This window comes from Panthera tigris, chromosome E3, assembly GCF_018350195.1.
Source record: "Panthera tigris isolate Pti1 chromosome E3, P.tigris_Pti1_mat1.1, whole genome shotgun sequence".
Classification (NCBI taxonomy): domain Eukaryota; kingdom Metazoa; phylum Chordata; class Mammalia; order Carnivora; family Felidae; genus Panthera; species Panthera tigris.
Window position 1 is genome coordinate 4,771,569 of NC_056675.1, and position 16,424 is coordinate 4,787,992.

General features: G+C 43.6%; 1 protein-coding gene across 6 annotated transcripts; it reads right to left on the reverse strand.

Moving 5' to 3' along the window:
• Positions 1-633: 633 nt before the first annotated feature.
• On the reverse strand, positions 634-14,843 carry ZDHHC4 (zinc finger DHHC-type palmitoyltransferase 4). Of its 6 annotated transcripts, none has more exons than XM_042972038.1 (8): positions 14,769-14,843; positions 14,169-14,350; positions 13,480-13,603; positions 12,634-12,707; positions 11,981-12,159; positions 9,838-9,963; positions 8,018-8,262; positions 634-992 (listed from the first exon to the last, which is right to left on the reverse strand). In XM_042972038.1, the coding sequence occupies exons 3-8, from the start codon at positions 13,594-13,596 to the stop codon at positions 702-704; spliced, it is 1,032 nt and encodes a 343-aa protein (XP_042827972.1). In that variant the 5' UTR covers positions 13,597-13,603; positions 14,169-14,350; positions 14,769-14,843; the 3' UTR covers positions 634-701. The 6 variants fall into 6 exon arrangements, with proteins under 6 accessions (XP_042827972.1, XP_042827973.1, XP_007081173.1 ...); XM_042972039.1 differs by having other exon boundaries at positions 14,577-14,833; XM_007081111.3 differs by having other exon boundaries at positions 8,045-8,262; positions 14,461-14,833.
• Between the last annotated feature and the right edge of the window lie 1,581 nt (positions 14,844-16,424).

A 16,424-nucleotide genomic window follows, 5' to 3' on the forward strand; every position in this document is an offset into this window, starting at 1 on the left:
CCACTTGCACGCGCTCTCCTTCTGTCTCTTTCTCAAAAATAAACATTAAAAAAAAATTTGTTTTAATAGGTCAGAAAAGACTTGAACGTGGGCCACAAGAGGCCAGTGAAGGGCAGGGGACCACCAGCACAGGAATGGGCCTTGTGTAAAAGGCCCATGCTGACCCAAGGGAGGGCCTGGGTGAGGGGTGCTGGATATGGTTAAGGAGATAAAAAGCCAAGGCCTTTCCCTAGGAGGGATGGGAAGGGTGCAGCCTGGCACAACCCCAGGTCACTGGAACTCTCCCGCACATGTGGGGACACAGCCAAGGCCCCTCCTGTCAGAAGTCTGAGGTCTAGAGTCTAGAGCGGGAGACCAAGGTTAGCTGGGTCCTCTGAGAAGGCATCTCTGGTCCCCTTGACACCAGGACTTCAGATATACTCTGTTCCAACAGGCTGAGTGAACAGAGGACGGGCAAGGGGGTTTCTACCACAGGGTCCAGCACAGCACCTGTAAGGATTAGGCACCCAATAAACACGAGTTTTCTCGTCCCTTCCTTAACTACTTGAAGCCAATTTATAAACATGCAGCAGAAGCCAAAAGAGAAAAAAACAAAAAAACAAAACACCCCAAAACGAAGAAACACCACACCGATGCTTAAAAGTATCTAGACGTACAAATAAATGTATACTATATTTAAACAGCAGTAACACTTCTCATTCTTAGTTCATTTTCTCGGCACAATGTGCAGCGGCAGGTAGGAAGATCTCTCCAAGGTTGCTCCAAAGCCCATGGGAGTGAATGTTCCGGTAGACCTGGGGCTCTGCTGATGGGGGCCGGGCCACGTGGGGACAATGGTGGCACCAGGCCCGGTCACCTCTGTACCACTCATTAGTGGTCTGGTTGGTGGCAGCCAGGTACAAAGTGAAGCACAGGTAGCCCCCCAGGAGGAAGCTCAGCATCACAACAAAACCCAGCATGAAGACGATCCTTGGCAAGGTCAGGAACAGGTACTGGGGGCAGAGAAGGAACAGCACGTTAGGCAGCCACGCTGTGACACGAGTAAGGGCCACCAGCACCCACCAGCCCTGGCCTCGTCTGCAGGCACGTGAGAGCTGCCGCCCCAGCTCACCCACCTGTACACACACCTGACCCACTGAACACAAAACAGAACCATAAATGGCGCTGACAAAGAGCCCCGGAAGCAGTCCTAGCATGCAGGAGTTGACTATGGGATAAATGAAATGTGCACACCGAAGGAAAAGGAAAAGGATACTAGGAGATGTGACTATGCCAGTCAGCTACTTGTAAAACAAAGAAATAAATACAGATCTTCTTTCATGCATCACAATATAAATCCAGACGGACACAGGAGACTGATCTCTCTCTCAACACAATATGGCCAAAGAAACACACGTACAAGAGTATTCACTGTAGTGATTTTCACAGCCCCTCTTCCGAAAAGAGGAAGTCCAGTCGTGAGAAAGAGTAAAATCTTGGGGTAATGATACTATGGTATAATAAGGAGCCGGTACAAACGAGGCCAAGTTTTACATACTGATTCGGAAAAGACGTTGGCAAAATATTGCCGGATAAGAGAGACAAGAGGCAAGGATCCACATGGGATCATATTCTTATAAGAAACAAAAACACACTCCATGAAGGTGGGTAGTATCGATAACCACAGGAAAAAAGCCTGAAGGTACACACCAAGCTACAAAAGTTGTGGCCTCTAGGCAGTGAGCTGTTGGGAAGGGCAGGGTATAACCCCCAGTTTTCACTTTTTTTTAAAGATGCTTTAAATTTCATGTGTTTCCCCCCAGCTTTATTGAGACAGAATTGACATGACATTGTGAAAGTTTAAGGTGCACAACGTGACGTATAGCAAATGATCACAACAAGGTTAGTTGTTTCAACTACAGGTTTGTGCATTTGAGCCCTTTCCCCGTCTTCTCCCCCTTTTCATTTTAAGCACTTCTGGACTGCTTGAATTTTTAGAAGTTATTTTTTAGAATAAAGAAAATGAATTTTGACAGTGTTCAGTATCTTTGAAAGGCAAGAGTAAGAGAGGCAGGCGCATCAAAACTCTTCACAGGAGGGACCTTCTAACTGAAGTCACAAAGAAAAGAGACAGATTCGATGAGAAAGGATGTCTAAATTTTTTTATAGGATTTTTTTTTATACAAAAGAGGATACACAAACAGAAAACAAATACAAGAATGAACTATCATTATTATATGATCTCAAATCTAAAGTAATTCTAGTATAATAAAGGACATAATTCACAAAAAAAGATATACAAATGACTGCCAAACAAGGAAAGTAATCAAAAGTAATAAAGAAATAGAATTCTTTAAAAGGGTACAACATGTATTCCTACTAACATAGAAGCACCTGCCACCACCGGGCGTCCTCAATGTCCACCCTGACACAACAAAGTGAATACTTGCCAATCACTCTAAGCACAAGGTTTTATTTTATTAATGTTATTTATTTTGACAGAGAGAGCAAGAGAGAGAGAGAGAGAGAGCAGGTGGAAGAGGGGTAGAGGGAGACAGGGAGAGAGAGAATCCCAGGAAGGCTCTGTGCTAGAAGCCCCACCTAACCACAATGTTCTAAAAAACAATTTGACGATATATATTAAAATCAAAAGATTTATTTATAAATGTTAATCATCTTTGACTCAGGGGCACCTGGGTGACTCAGTCAGTTAAGTGTCTGACTTCGGCTCAGGTCATGACCTCGCGGTTCGTGGGTTTGAGCCTCGCGTTGGGCTCTGTGCTGACAGCTCAGAACCTGGAGCCTGTTTCGGATTCTGTGTCTCCCTCTCTCTCTCTCTCTCTCCCCTCCTCCCCCGCTTATGCTCTCTCTCTTTCAAAAATAAGTAAATGTTAAAAAAAATAATAATCATCTTTGACTCAGTACATATACTTTTTGGAAGCGATCCTACAGAAAGTCCTAAATACAAAAACAAAACCATATACACTGATTACCTACCGTAAAGGGGAAAATGCACTTCACCAATGGAGAGAGCTGGTGGGCACCACCTTAAGCAACAGATCAAGCTAAGTGTCACTGACCCTGTGTCCCACCTGATGGGATGCAACATGAAATACACACTCCTACCTAGAAAGCATTTTTGCCAAAAACATTTAACCTGAATCTGATCAGGTCTCTAGAACTAACTTCCAGTTCACATTAATATTAAGGAACAGAGAAAAATTAGTTGACACAAGTAGGAAAAAGACAAATTTAGACCAAGGGACATTCTAAAAGACTACTAAACTACCAAATGTCAACTTCATGAAAAAAAGAAAGGGCATTATTTTAGACTATGAGACTAAAAAGGTATGACATTCAAATGCAATGTGTTAAGTACAAGGTGGATTCTGCTTCAAGGAGGCAAAAGAGCTTTATAAAAGACACATTTGAAACAATGGGGAAATTTGAATATGGACTAGATTATATATTACATATTTACTATATATTCTATACTTATTACATATATTTATTATTACTTTTCCTTGGTGAGACAACAGAATTGTAGTTATGTTGGAGGTTGACATTCTATAAAAATGCATGTTCCAGGGGCGTCTAGGCGGCTCAGTCAGTTGAGTGTCTCTTGATTTCAGCTCAGGTCACGATCCCAGGGTCGTGGGATCAAGCTCTGCACTGAGTGTGGAGCCTGCTTAGAATTCTTTCTCTCTGTCTGTCTGTCTGTCTGTCTCTCTCTCCCTCTGCTCCTCTCCCCTGCTCCTGCTCTCTAAAATTAAAAAAAAAAAAAAAAAAAAAAGAAAGAAAAATTAAAAAGAATAACATTTTTTTTTAAATGCATGTTCAAGTACTTAGGGGTGAAGCAACATAATGTCTCCAATTTATGTGTAATAATACAGAAAAATACAAGGAGCACCCAGGTGGCTCAGTCAGTTGGGCGCTGACTTTGACCCTGGTCATGATCTCGCAGTTCATGGGTTCGAGCCCTGCATCGGGCTCTGTGCTGACAGCTCAGAGCCTGGAGCCTGCTTTGGATTCTCTGTCTCCCTCTCTCTCTGCCTATCCCCCCCCTCACACTCTGTCCTCTCTCTCTCTCTCTCTCAAAATAAATAAATAAACATTAAAAATTGTTAAAAAAAGAAAGAAAGAAAAATACACAAAGAACAGATTAAAATGTTAATTTTTAAATCTAGGTGGAAAGTATACAGGTAACTTTTCAGTATGTTTGGACACTTACATAAATGAAAAAAACTGAAACAAAAACTACTCAAGGATAAAACAACAAATCACTACACACCTATCAGAATGGCTAAAATGAAACACAGTGATAACATTAAATGCTGGAAAGAATGCAGAGAAACCAGTCATTCCTCCATCACTGGTGAGAATGTAAAACGGTATATTTTACTCTGGTACATTACTCTGGAAAAGAGTATGGTGGTCCTTTTCAAAACCTAAAATGGACTTATCAACCCGACAATCACAGTGAAGAGGTATCATGCAGGAACTTGTAAATGGGAATGTTCAACGCAACCTTATAAGTTAATAGCTAAAACCCAGAAACTACAGAGATGTCCTTCAAAGGCTAAATGGTTAAGCAAAGCGTGGTCCACCCATACTGTGGAATACTATACAGCAGCAAAAAGGAAGGAACCCTAAATACATGCAACCATTTGCATGGATCTCAAGGAAACTGCACTGAGTGCAATCTCTAAAAGATATGATGTGATTCCATTTATGCAGCAATCATGAAATAACATACTAATAGAGATGGAGAACAGAGTAGCAGTGGCAGGTATGCAGGATGAGGCTGTGGCTTAAGGAGTAACACGAGGGAGTCTGTGGTGATGGACACAACATGCTGACTATAGTGGTGGTTATGCAGGCACACACATGCGACAGATTACACAGATCCACACAGACACACACACACACACACACACACACACACACACACACAACACCAATGAACACATATGTAACTGGTGAAATCTGAATCAGCTCTGCGGATTGTGCCAATGTCAACTGCTTGGTTTTGGCATTGGGCTGTGGTTGCCTAGGGATGCTGGCATGGGGGGAGGGGCTGGCAGTGGAGGGCAGGCTTAAGAGCGCATAGGCTTCCTGTAGGTTTCTTTGTAACCTCCTGTAAATCATAGTTATTTCAAAATAAATTTTAAAAAATACTAGTTTTACTGTGCATTTTATCATATTAAGACAGTCTCCTTCCACTTCTATTTTCTGAGTGCTTTTATTAGAATGGGTGTTGAATTCTGTGAAACACTTTTCAGTATCAAGAGAAATAACCATGTGGGGCATCTAGGTGGCTCAGCTGGTTAAGTGTCTGACTTCAGCTCAGGTCATGATCTCATGGTTCATGAGTTTGAGCCCTACATCAGGCTCTGTGCTGATAGCTCGGAGCCTGGAGCCTGCTTCGGATTCTGTGTCTCCCTCTCTCTCTGCCCCTCCCCAACTCACGCTGTGTGTCTCTCCCTCTCAACTATAAATAAACATTTAAAAAAGAGAGAGAGAGAGAGAGACAGGGAAATGACCATGCTATTGTTCTTTATATTTAATAATGCCGAATAAAATACTAATCAATTTCCTAACATTGAACCAACCTTGCATTTATGGAATACATTCCACTTGTTCATTTTCTTTGAACAAAAGGAAAAAAAACCAAGAAGAATTAACCAGTTACCTAAAACAGTGACTGCTCACAAGCTACTTCCCATAAATGCAGTAGAAATCTTTTAGCCATCAAATGAGTTTTATAAGAACCCTACATTATTGTAAATTAATTTTTGACAAAGTGCCAAAACAATTCAATGAGCAAAAAACAGTCTTCTCAAAAAAAGGATGCTGGGACAACTGGATACCCACATACTAAAAGTATGAAGTTGGAACCCTACCCTACGGCATGTGCGAAATTTAACTCAAAATGACCAGAGGCCTAACCTGTAAGAGCCAAAACTACAAAAACACTTAGAAGAATAAGTAAGTGTAAATAAATCTTCATGACCTTGGATTAGGTGATGGATTCCTACATATGACACCAAAAAGCACAAGCAATAAAAGAAAAAAATCAACTTAAAATCAAAATGTAAAACTTTTGTATTTCAGAGAAAACTATCAAAAACACGAAAAGACAACCCACAGAATCGGAGAAATCATTGCAAATCGTATATCTGATAAGGGTCAAGTGTACAGAATATAGAAAGGATTCTTACAACACAAGAATGAAAGACAACTCAATTTAAAGATGAGCCTCTCAGGGCGCCTGGGTGGCTCAGTTAATTGGGCATCAGACTTCAGCTCAGGTCATGGTCCCGCTGCTTGTGAGTTTGGGCCCCGCATCGGGTTCTGTGCTGACAGCTTGCAGCTTGGAGCCTGGAGCCTGCTTTGGATTCTGTCTCCGTCTCTCTGCCCCTCCCCAACTCAAGCTCTGTCTCTGTGTCTCTCTCTCTCTAATACGAAAAAGAAAATTAAAAAAAAAAGATGAGCCTCCCCTCTAAATCTTCTTGTCCAAAGAAGATATACAAATGGCCAATAAGCACACACAAAGTTGCTCAACATCGTGAAGTCATCAGGGAAATGCAAATCAAACTGCAGTAAGGTATCGCTTCGTGCCTGTGATCAGGGCTATGATCAAAAAGACAGTAACAAGTGTAGGCGAGGATGTATGAAGGTGGAACCCTCACACGTTGCTGGTGGAAATGGAAAATGGTCAAGATACTTTGAAAACAGGCTGGCAGTTCCTCAAATGATTACAAACAGAGCTACCATACGATCCCACAATTCTACTCCTGGGTGGAACTCAAGAGACATGAAAACACAAAAACTTGTACACAGATGTTCAAAGCAGCATTATTCAAAAATAACCAAAAAGTGAAAACAGTCAAATGTCCATAACTGATACGTGAATAAAATGTGGTATGTCCACACAATGGAGTATTATTCAGCCATTAAAAGGAGTGAAATACTGATTCATGCAACAACATGGATGAACCATGGACACACCATGCTAAACAAAGAAGCCAGCCCAAAAGACAGACTGTGTGTTATGTGAAATGTCCAGAAAAGACAACTCCATAAAGACAGAAGGCAGATTAGTGGTTGCCAGGGGCCAGGGGAAGAGGACAAAAAGGAATGACTGCTAATAGGTAAGAGTTTCTTTTCGGGGTGATGCAACGTTCTGAAACTAGATGGTGGTGGTCGTTACACAACTCTGAACCACTGCACTATATAGTTTAAAAGGATGAATTTTGGGGCACCTGGTGGCTCAGCTGATGGTGCGTCTGGCTCTTGATTTCAGCTCAGGTCACGATCTCACTGTTCACGAGATCGAGCCCCATGTTGGGCTCTGTGCTGACAGCACTGAGCCTGCTTGGGATTCTCTCTCTCCCTCTCTTTGCCGCTCCACTGCTTGTGCTCACTCTCTCTCTCTCTTAAAATAAATAAACATGAAAAATAAGATAAAATTAAAATAAAAAAATAAAATAAAACAAAACAAAACAAAATAATGAATTTTAGGGGCACCTGGCTGGCTCCATTGGAAGAGCAAGCAACTCTTGATATCAGGGTTGTGAGTTCAAGCCCCACACTGGGCATAGAGATTACTTAAAAAAACAAACAAACAAAAAAAAAACCCCTTAAAACAAAAAGGATAAATTTTACAGTATATGTACTGTTATCAACTAAAAAAATTATATATTCTTTTTTTTTTTAATTTTTTAAGTTTATTATTTTGAGAAAGAGACAGAGCAGGAGAAGAAGAGGGGGGCGGGGAGAGGGAGAATTCCAAGCAGGCTCCACGACAGTGCAGAGCCTGATGCTGGACTTGAACTCACAAATTGTGAGATTATGACCTGAGTGGAAACCAAGAGTCAGACGCTTAACCAACTGAGCTACCTGGGCACCCCATGTTCATTTTTTAAAAAGGAATGGCTTCGTCTCTTGACTGGGAAAATAAATATCCTTTTTCCAATGTTGAATCCTAAAGTCAGAAACGTACATCCCACAACATAACTCCGTGAATATTAATTACCTGAATAAGAAAGACAATGTCAATAACCTGCAAGTGTCCAAGGTCATCAACGTAAGTCTCCAGATACAAGTCCGACACCACCACCAACTGGACCAGAAACACGGTGCTCACAACGGCCATGGTGGCAGCTGAGGCCGTCAACGTCAAGAGGTAGATGAGGAAGTACCTGGCGTTCCAGGCCCCGATACAGTTGTTCACCCAAACACAGTGATGGTCAAAACGGTGCACACACCTGTTACACACACCTGCACGGAAAAGGGAAAGTCACAGCCCCGAGTTAGTCCTTGAAGAAACAAGAGACCATGCACACCTCTGAAATTTTTACAAACTGACTCCTGGCAGTAGATGTTGGAGGAAATGGCAACTGCCATCACCAGGCTATTAGAAGTGCAGGGTCTAGTACGGTAGCCGCGAGCCACAGAGGGGTACTGAGCACTTAAAATGTGGCCATGAGGAAAACCTGAAAGAATACTGTTTATTTTGCTAAATTTAGAGTTGTTTTTCCATTTATGCAATGCTCCTTTAAGTTCAATGTCAGCAATGCTGAGATGACATAAGGGTTAGTGAATTTACTTAACTTGCACAGACTTAACTTTGAAACTGATGCTTTTTTTTTTTTAATGTTTATTTTATTTTTGAGACAGAGAGAGACAGAATGTGAGTGGAGGAGGGTCAGAGAGAGAGGGAGACACAGAATCCGAAGCAGGCTCCAGGCTCGGAGCCGTCAGCACAGAGCCTGACGCGGGGCCCGGACTCACGAACTGTGAGATCATGACCTGAGCCGAAGTCGGACACTTAACCGACTGAGCCATCCAGGTGCCCCAAACCAATGCCTTGAAGTCAAATTAATTCTTCTTATAGAGATGAATCATTACGTGACTATTAAAGGAAAATGATCATGTTATGGAAAAAACTTGTAAGAATTTCTAGAGTAACTTGGGTACGTGAATCTGCTCTTCCAACTGCGAATTTTATGAAATCTAAATAAAGCTCAAGAATTTCCTATGAAAATTTATTGTCTCAATTGAGATGTGCTGTAAATGGAAAATAAATACCAAATTTCAAAGACAGTATGAAAAGGAGAATATAAACTAACCCATGAATGATTTTTACAACCGACTACACGTTAAAATGGTGTTTTAGGGGCTCCTGGGTGGCTCAGTGAGTTGAGCGTCTGACTCCTGATTTCATCTCAGGTCATGATCTCACAGTTCGTGAGTTCAAGCTCCACAGTGGGCTCTGTGCTGCCAATGTGAAGCCTGCTTGGGATTCTCTCTCTCCCTCTCTGCTCCTCCCCCGTTCACTCTCTCGCTCAAAATAAATAAACTTTAAAAAAAAAGCTCTTTCATAAACCATGATATTTTAAATAGGTTACGTTAAATAAATACATAATTAAATTTAACGTTGCCTCATCTTACTTTTGTAATGTGGCTACTAGGAAATTTAAATCACACATGTAGCTCACATTATATTTTTTGGGCAGCACTAGTCTAGAATCTTGGCTACTCCCCAGAAGAGTAGGCTCTGCCAGCACTGAAATCTGCAAACACAGCATCCCACAGAAGTCCTGTTGGGCAACACGCCCCGCCGCGCGGCAAAGGATGGGCTGTTATGCCTGGGGCAGAGTTGCCCACTATGTAAGAATATCGAGACCTCACCTCCAGTCATCTGAAGGAGTCGCTATCTGGCCTCTACAAGCAGAGGCTGCCCATGCCTGGGAGACAAATGGCCTTGCTTTAGATTTCTGGAACCTTCCCTTACTGATAAAGCCCACGTCTGTTGTACAAAGGTAGAGAGGGAGCGACCAAAGCCAAACTTACGGCAGTGCTTGGATCGTGCTGGTTTCCTCACATTGCAAGTGAAGCACTTCATATTCTTTGGGAACATCACTTCATCGAATTCATAAACTTGAAGTAACGAGAACTCGTTTGCTTTTGTTATAGTGCCTGAAAAAAGGACAAATGTCAGTTTTGAGCAATACGGTAGACTGGACATTCACAAAATCTGTCCTGACAAAGTGCAACTAAAACTTATATATTTAATATTCTAAATAACTCACTTTAAATAAAGTTTTGGGGCACCTGAGTGGCTCAGTCGGTTAAGCACCCGACTTTTGATTTCAGCTCAGGTCATGATCTCACAGTTCGTGGATTGTGGACAGTGGGATCGTGGATCCCACTGTGGAGCTCTGCATTGACAGGGTGGAGCCTGCTTGGGATTCTCTTTCTCCCTCTCTCTCTCTGCCCCTCCTCTGCTCGCTCTCTCTCACGATAAATAAACTTAAAATTTTTTTTAAATAAATGGCTTAATTGAGATACAACTCACAAGCCCAATTCGCCAATTTAAAGTGCACAATTCAACATATTTTAGTACATTCACAGAGTTATGCAACCATCACCACAACCAATTTTAGAATGTTTTTATCACTTCAAAAAGAAACCCGTTAGCAGCCACTCCACATTTCTCTCTAATCCCAGCCCCTGGCAATCACTAATCTACTTTCTGTCTCTATGCATTTGCCTTTTTTGGATATTTCATATGAATGGAATCATACAATTTTTGGTCTTTTGTATCTGGCTTCTTTTTTTTTTTTTTTAAGTTATATTTTATTTATCTTGCAACAGAGAGTGCGTGCTCACACATATGCAGGGGAGGGGCAGAGACAGAGAGAGAGGGAGAGAGAGAATCCTAGGCAGGCTCCACACTGTCAGCGCAGAGTGCCACACAGGGCTCGAACTCACGAACTGTGAGATCATGACCTGAGCTGAAATCAAGAGTCAGACGCTTAACCGACTGAGCCACCCTGGCGCCCCTCTGGCTTCTTTCATTTAGCACAGTTTTTCAAGGTTCATCTATGTTCTAACACATGTCACTCCCTCATTCCTTCCTGTTGCTGAATACTGTCCCATCGAATAGGCACACCGCAGTTTACCTGTTCATCAGCTGTCGGACCCTTGGTGCTTCAAGGATAGAAAGGCTTAAAAGGAAAGGCATGGAGGGGCGCTTGGGAGGCTCAGTTAGTTAAACATCCAATTTCAGCTCAGGTCATGATCTCCCAGTCCATGAGTTCGAGCCCCGCCTTGGGCTCTGTGCTGACAGCTCAGAGGCTGGAGCCTGCTTTGGACTCTGTGTCTCCCTCTCTCTCTGCCCCTCCCCCGCTCATGCTCTGTCTCTGTCTCTCTCAAAAATAACTAAACATTAAAAAAAAAAAAAGTAAAGACATGGAAAAAAGATACCAAGCAAATATCAATCCAAAAAAGTGTAATAATATTAACATCACACGAAAGAGAACTGAAAGCAAAGAGCGTTACTAGTGACAAAGAGGCTAATTATATTTTGAAAAAAGATTCAATGGAACGAGAATACCAATTCTTAACTTGAATGCATATAATACAAATATACACATAACCACGATATACGTATACACACACACTATAAGTAAATAAGTAAAGCAAAAATTGCAAGGCGAAATCTCAAATCTACCATCAGAATGAGACAACATGCCTCTCTTGATAATTGACCACACAAAAATATTGGTATGAATATAAAAGACTTGAACATAATTTAAAAACTTGATCTAATGGACTTATATGCTGTCTGTGCCTAAAAACAAGAAAACATACTCTTCCAAGCACACAGATCATTTACAAAAACAACACGCGACCGCCATAATGCAAGTTATCAATGTTTAAAAGAAACTGTGTCATAAGGATCACAAACTCTCTATATAACACGATTATTAGTGAAGAGATCAAAAAATAAACTAAAAGAGTATATGGAAAATTTTAAGCAGTTCTGAATAACCCACAGGTCAAAGAAGAAATAACTTACAAAACAATCACAACCGAAAGATCATGAGACCACTACGTATCAACTCTTTTGCAGAGTCCTCAGAGGGATCACTGGTCTGTAGCATGGTAAGACCGACGGCTGCCGGTCTCTGTAGTGAGAGCCTCGACTTACCAGGGTTGCTTACGCAGCTGAGCGTGAAAAACACCAGGTTTATAACCAGCAGCAGGTAGGGCAGGAGAAGGTAATGCAGGGAGAACCCCAGCTCCTGACAGTAGCCAAATACTTCCCAGGTGTATTCAGCATAGACCAGCCCTTGCAAGAGGAGGTGCAGCATAATGAAGGTGTGGTTTCTGAAAGGAAGTAGACACGTGGCTAGTTTTACAGGGCCCTGTCCATGAAGAAACCATGTGATACTAAAGTTAACCCGGGGCCAACCGCTTCCTTTGGGCTTGGGATAACAGCAAGAATTACATATTACATAATGCGACACAGTTCTCACAGTGCCTAGCAATAGCAAGCATTCAGTATTTGTTATCTATTAGGATTATCATCTTTGCTGGGAAGTGAGGTATCAGGATAGATTTCTTTTTACAGAAATGCATGTCAATATATCCCCACTCTTTAAATATTTCTGTCAAAACTCCAGAAATAAAAGGCAGGTTATTTATGAGCAGAGGTCCTGAACCAGGCCTCTTGATCCTTCCAGCCTCCTTCCCCATACCACACCTGGAAACCAACAAGAAACTTCCTGAAGCTACAGGACAGCAACAGTTAGCAGTCAAAACAGAAGAGAAGATAGTATGTAATCTGTGAAATATGAATACCGTGTGTGGAAGAGGTAATGAAGCACTTTTCGCATAGCTCTCTGAAGGCATTCTGGAATTATATGGGAAATTACCTAAAATAAAAGAGAAGGATTCAGTTTCATTTCTCATCCCCCCCCACTCCCAAACAAATTAGATGCTTCCCGGTCAGCCATCAATACTAGTGATCTTGTGTTTCTGCACACGGGTAGAGAAGAGATTTAAGAGAGAATGAAAAGGAGGGCTTCACTCAGCTGGTCTGCCTTTGATGCCAGCTTCTCCTTTTTCGCCCTAGCACCAAAGAAAGCACCATGTCGGGGTCTTCAGGCAAAGGGAGGTGAGCAGAGGGACTGGATTAGGTAACGCCAACGTGAGTTCCACTCCTTTCCCTGCCGTGGGTTCAATCTCAGATTCCAGAGTCCACACCTGCAGTCACTGGGCATTAGCCCAGGTCCCTCCCAAGTGAACCCCCTTGCCAAAGGCCACTGACCCCAACTTTGCTCACTTGGATTCCTGAAGGAGTGTGGGCAGCTGATGCTCAGCTCTGTCCTCATACAGCCCCCAGCTCCACTCATCGGGCCCCTCCAGGCATACATTGCTGCATCAAACCCAGAGAAAAATAGCCAACCTCGAGAATGTGATCTTCTCTCAAAGCAGCATCACAAGGTTACTTCAAAAGTAACAAAAAACAAAACCCACACACACAAAAAAAAAAACCCAGAGACTTTCGGATATACCATAACTGCCATAAATGAAAGCCGTGAACAAATGAATAAAAATGACAGCTGTGTTTTGTTCCATTAGGGAACCGGTGAGCCTTTTAGATGTGGTAGTCATAATCCAGTGGTCTCCAAGCATCGTGGTCACCTGGGCTCCTCCTCTGACCAGGCCTCTCAGGTAATGGGTTTTTGAGCAGATGCATATCGTCACAACACCAATCAGCACCAGAGCCAGGTAGAACAAGAAGAGAACCAGGAAGTCCATCCTGGGGCTACAAAGAAACAGAAAAAGTGTGACTACAACTGCGGGATAAAATCTATGGTGCACATTCTCAGACACCAACTCCCTAAACAGAATTCATCAGCCCTTGAGCACACACTGCCTCGCACTAGGGCCTCCCAGACGGTCCTGAGTTCTTCTGCTTAGGGAGTTTTCTAATCAACCACTGTGATGTCTTTAGGGCACCTCCCGCTTGCAAATTCCAAAATAAAACGGGGGGAGATATGCCAAATGCATACACCTTCCCTCCCACCAGCAACAAATCATCTTTGTACTTACTTAAACACTCACATAGACATTGATACAGAACGTACCCAAAATAATCTGCTGACAACGTTACCGGAACAAGCAAACCCCAGAGGCAGTCAGGGACCCACTCCCACAGCAATCAGGGATCACCCACAGGGGCCAGAGTCAACACACAGGTCTGTATTAACTGGAAATGGTTACTTTGGGTCTTAGCAAGTATGATTTGGAGCTGGACTTCCAACTGAGATAAGCAAACTACAAACTATTCACGAGGTAAGACAGAGGAAACAAAGAGCAGCAATTCTCACGTGATTCAGGGTCCCCAGCCTACATATTTCTGGTTTGGGTAATTTTCAATCGACAGCTCGGGCATTCCTCCTCCCAACATTCACGGAGAATCCAAACGGCATCCCGTCCTGTGCAGCGGCGTGCGCCCGGTGCAACAGGTGGCACCCAGAGCTGCCGGGGGCATGGTTCTAGAAGGCTGGACCTGGCGGCAGAGACATCGATAAAAGACTCACATAATAAAACAGGGTGGGAGTCAGGAGCGGCAGAAATTGTGGAAAATAATTTGAAAGTCGGGGATATTGTGTTACCTACCGCAGGGTGAAAGGGGTTATGCGACTTCAGGAGGAAAAGCTTAATTGGGAAGAATAAGGCAGGAGCCTTGGATCCCCGTTCCTATCCCTAATCCCTGAGGTGCCCACGCTGCCCACCGAACAGAAAGGCTTTCCCAGGCTACGGTCCCGGCGGGTGGACGAGGCCAGGGCTTTCCCCGGGGGCCGGAACCCTGGGTGGGGGGCGGGGTGCAGAAGGCTCGGCGGGCACACGGTGGGTGCCTGAGCACCCGGCGGGGTGGAAAGGCGGGTCAGCCTGGGTGTCAAAAAAACCCGGAGAGGCGGCCTTACCGCCCGGATCGGCCAACCGCCAGCCGTACCAAGCCGGCGCCGTCAGGGCGCCTCTCTACACTACACTTCCGTCGGACCTGTGACGTTAGCACGCGGCGCTCGCCGCCAGGCCGACTTCCGGCGGAAGTCCGTGCGGACGGCAGCTGGAGGCGGGGCCTGCCGCTCGCGAAAGAGCTGTCCTGGGTGTCCCTAGCTGCGCGCCTGGGCTCCTCCAGAAGGTGGTCGTGTCTTGGGGCCGGAAGGTCGAACTTTGGGACGCTGTTGCCAGAAATCTTCCTAAACGACGGTCCTAAGCTAGCGCGGGCGAGAACGCCGGTGCTGTGAAGCGGCCCGAGCCGCCTGGCGACTTCGGTAGAACCTAGCCAAGCACGGGCTCCGGCTGGCCCGTGGCAGGCACCCTTAGGGGCTCCTGTACTGAGTCTTCGTGAAGGGCAGGATTTGCTTTTTTGCTTTCTGCCAGCCACGCCGTTGGGCTCTGTCCGAACCGTTCCAGTGTCTTTGCGCCTGCTGTCTCAGAACAGCTCTGAACATGCTGCCCCTGGGAACAATGACAATTGCTTGACTCCAAACCTGGAGGATAAGAACTAAGGCTGTTTAATGACAGTTGAACCTGGGGTGAGAAGAGCTGCTTCCAAACATAGCATGGAGAAGTCTCCCGTGGAGCGTTCCTTTGCTCCGAACGCCTCTGAATCCGCTGGGACCAGTCTATTCTTGATGCCTCTGAAAAATCAGTCAGGCCTGTCTTCCCTTTGAAGGGAAATGTCTGATCTCCAAACACTGGCTTTAAAGCTCTTCTCTTTTTCTGTCTTTGCTACCTACCCCAGCTTCTTGATTCCTTTTCTTCTTCCTTTTTAAAAAACTTACAAGCTGGGCACCTTCTGGTACATGATGTGCAAGGCCATCATGAACTTGTGGACACGGTATTGAAAAACAAATTCCCCAAATCAGAAGATGTGATGCCCCCCCCCCCCCCCGCCTCGGGGGCGGGGGGACTGTATATTATGGATGGAACGTCATCACTTATCCAGAGTGGGCTGGATTGCGTCAGTGTCTCCAGCTGACTCACCTTGCTGCTTAATTCTGAGCTTGTGGTTAAGTATTTTGAGTTAATTTTTCTGTTTTTTTGCTCATAAATGCAAGTTTACTTTTATCCCCATTCATTTTTCTCCAGATGACACTTAACTTTTAAATCTTGATCACCTATATATTTTGCGTTGTCTTTAATTTAAAAAAATTTTTCACAATTAATACTGTGTTCTTGTAAAAGAAACTATACAAAACAAAAACAAAACCCTTCCTTGAACATCACCCTGAAATCCCAATCCCTTGAAAAAATTAACCACTTATTTAGTATATCCTCCCCAAATTCTTTTGTACATTTATTCATAGGGGTACCTGGGTACAGCCAATTGACCTGGCTCAGTCAATTAAACGACTCTTGGTAGCTCAGGTCTTGATCTCAGGGTTGTGAGTTCAAGCCCCATGTTGGGCTCCATTCTGGGCATGAAGCCTACTTAAAAAATAATAATCTTATACATTTATTCATAAGTATTCAACACATATATATTGAGCACCCAATATATGCCAGGCACTTTTCTAGGCACTGGGAATATAGCAATAAAACAGAAATGTTCCTGTATTTTATAGTTTACATCC

Excerpts from the sequence above, each read along its gene's own strand:
- ZDHHC4 (XM_042972038.1), bottom strand. The coding sequence starts at position 13,596 with ATGGACTTCCTGGTTCTCTTCTTGTTCTACCTGGCTCTGGTGCTGATT. Across the intron at positions 12,708-13,479 it reads TGGTCAGAGGAGGAGCCCAG|GTAATTTCCCATATAATTCC; the intron begins GTGACCACGATG and ends CTTTTATTTTAG. Across the intron at positions 9,964-11,980 it reads CAGCTGCGTAAGCAACCCTG|GCACTATAACAAAAGCAAAC; the intron begins GTAAGTCGAGGC and ends TCCTTTTTTCAG.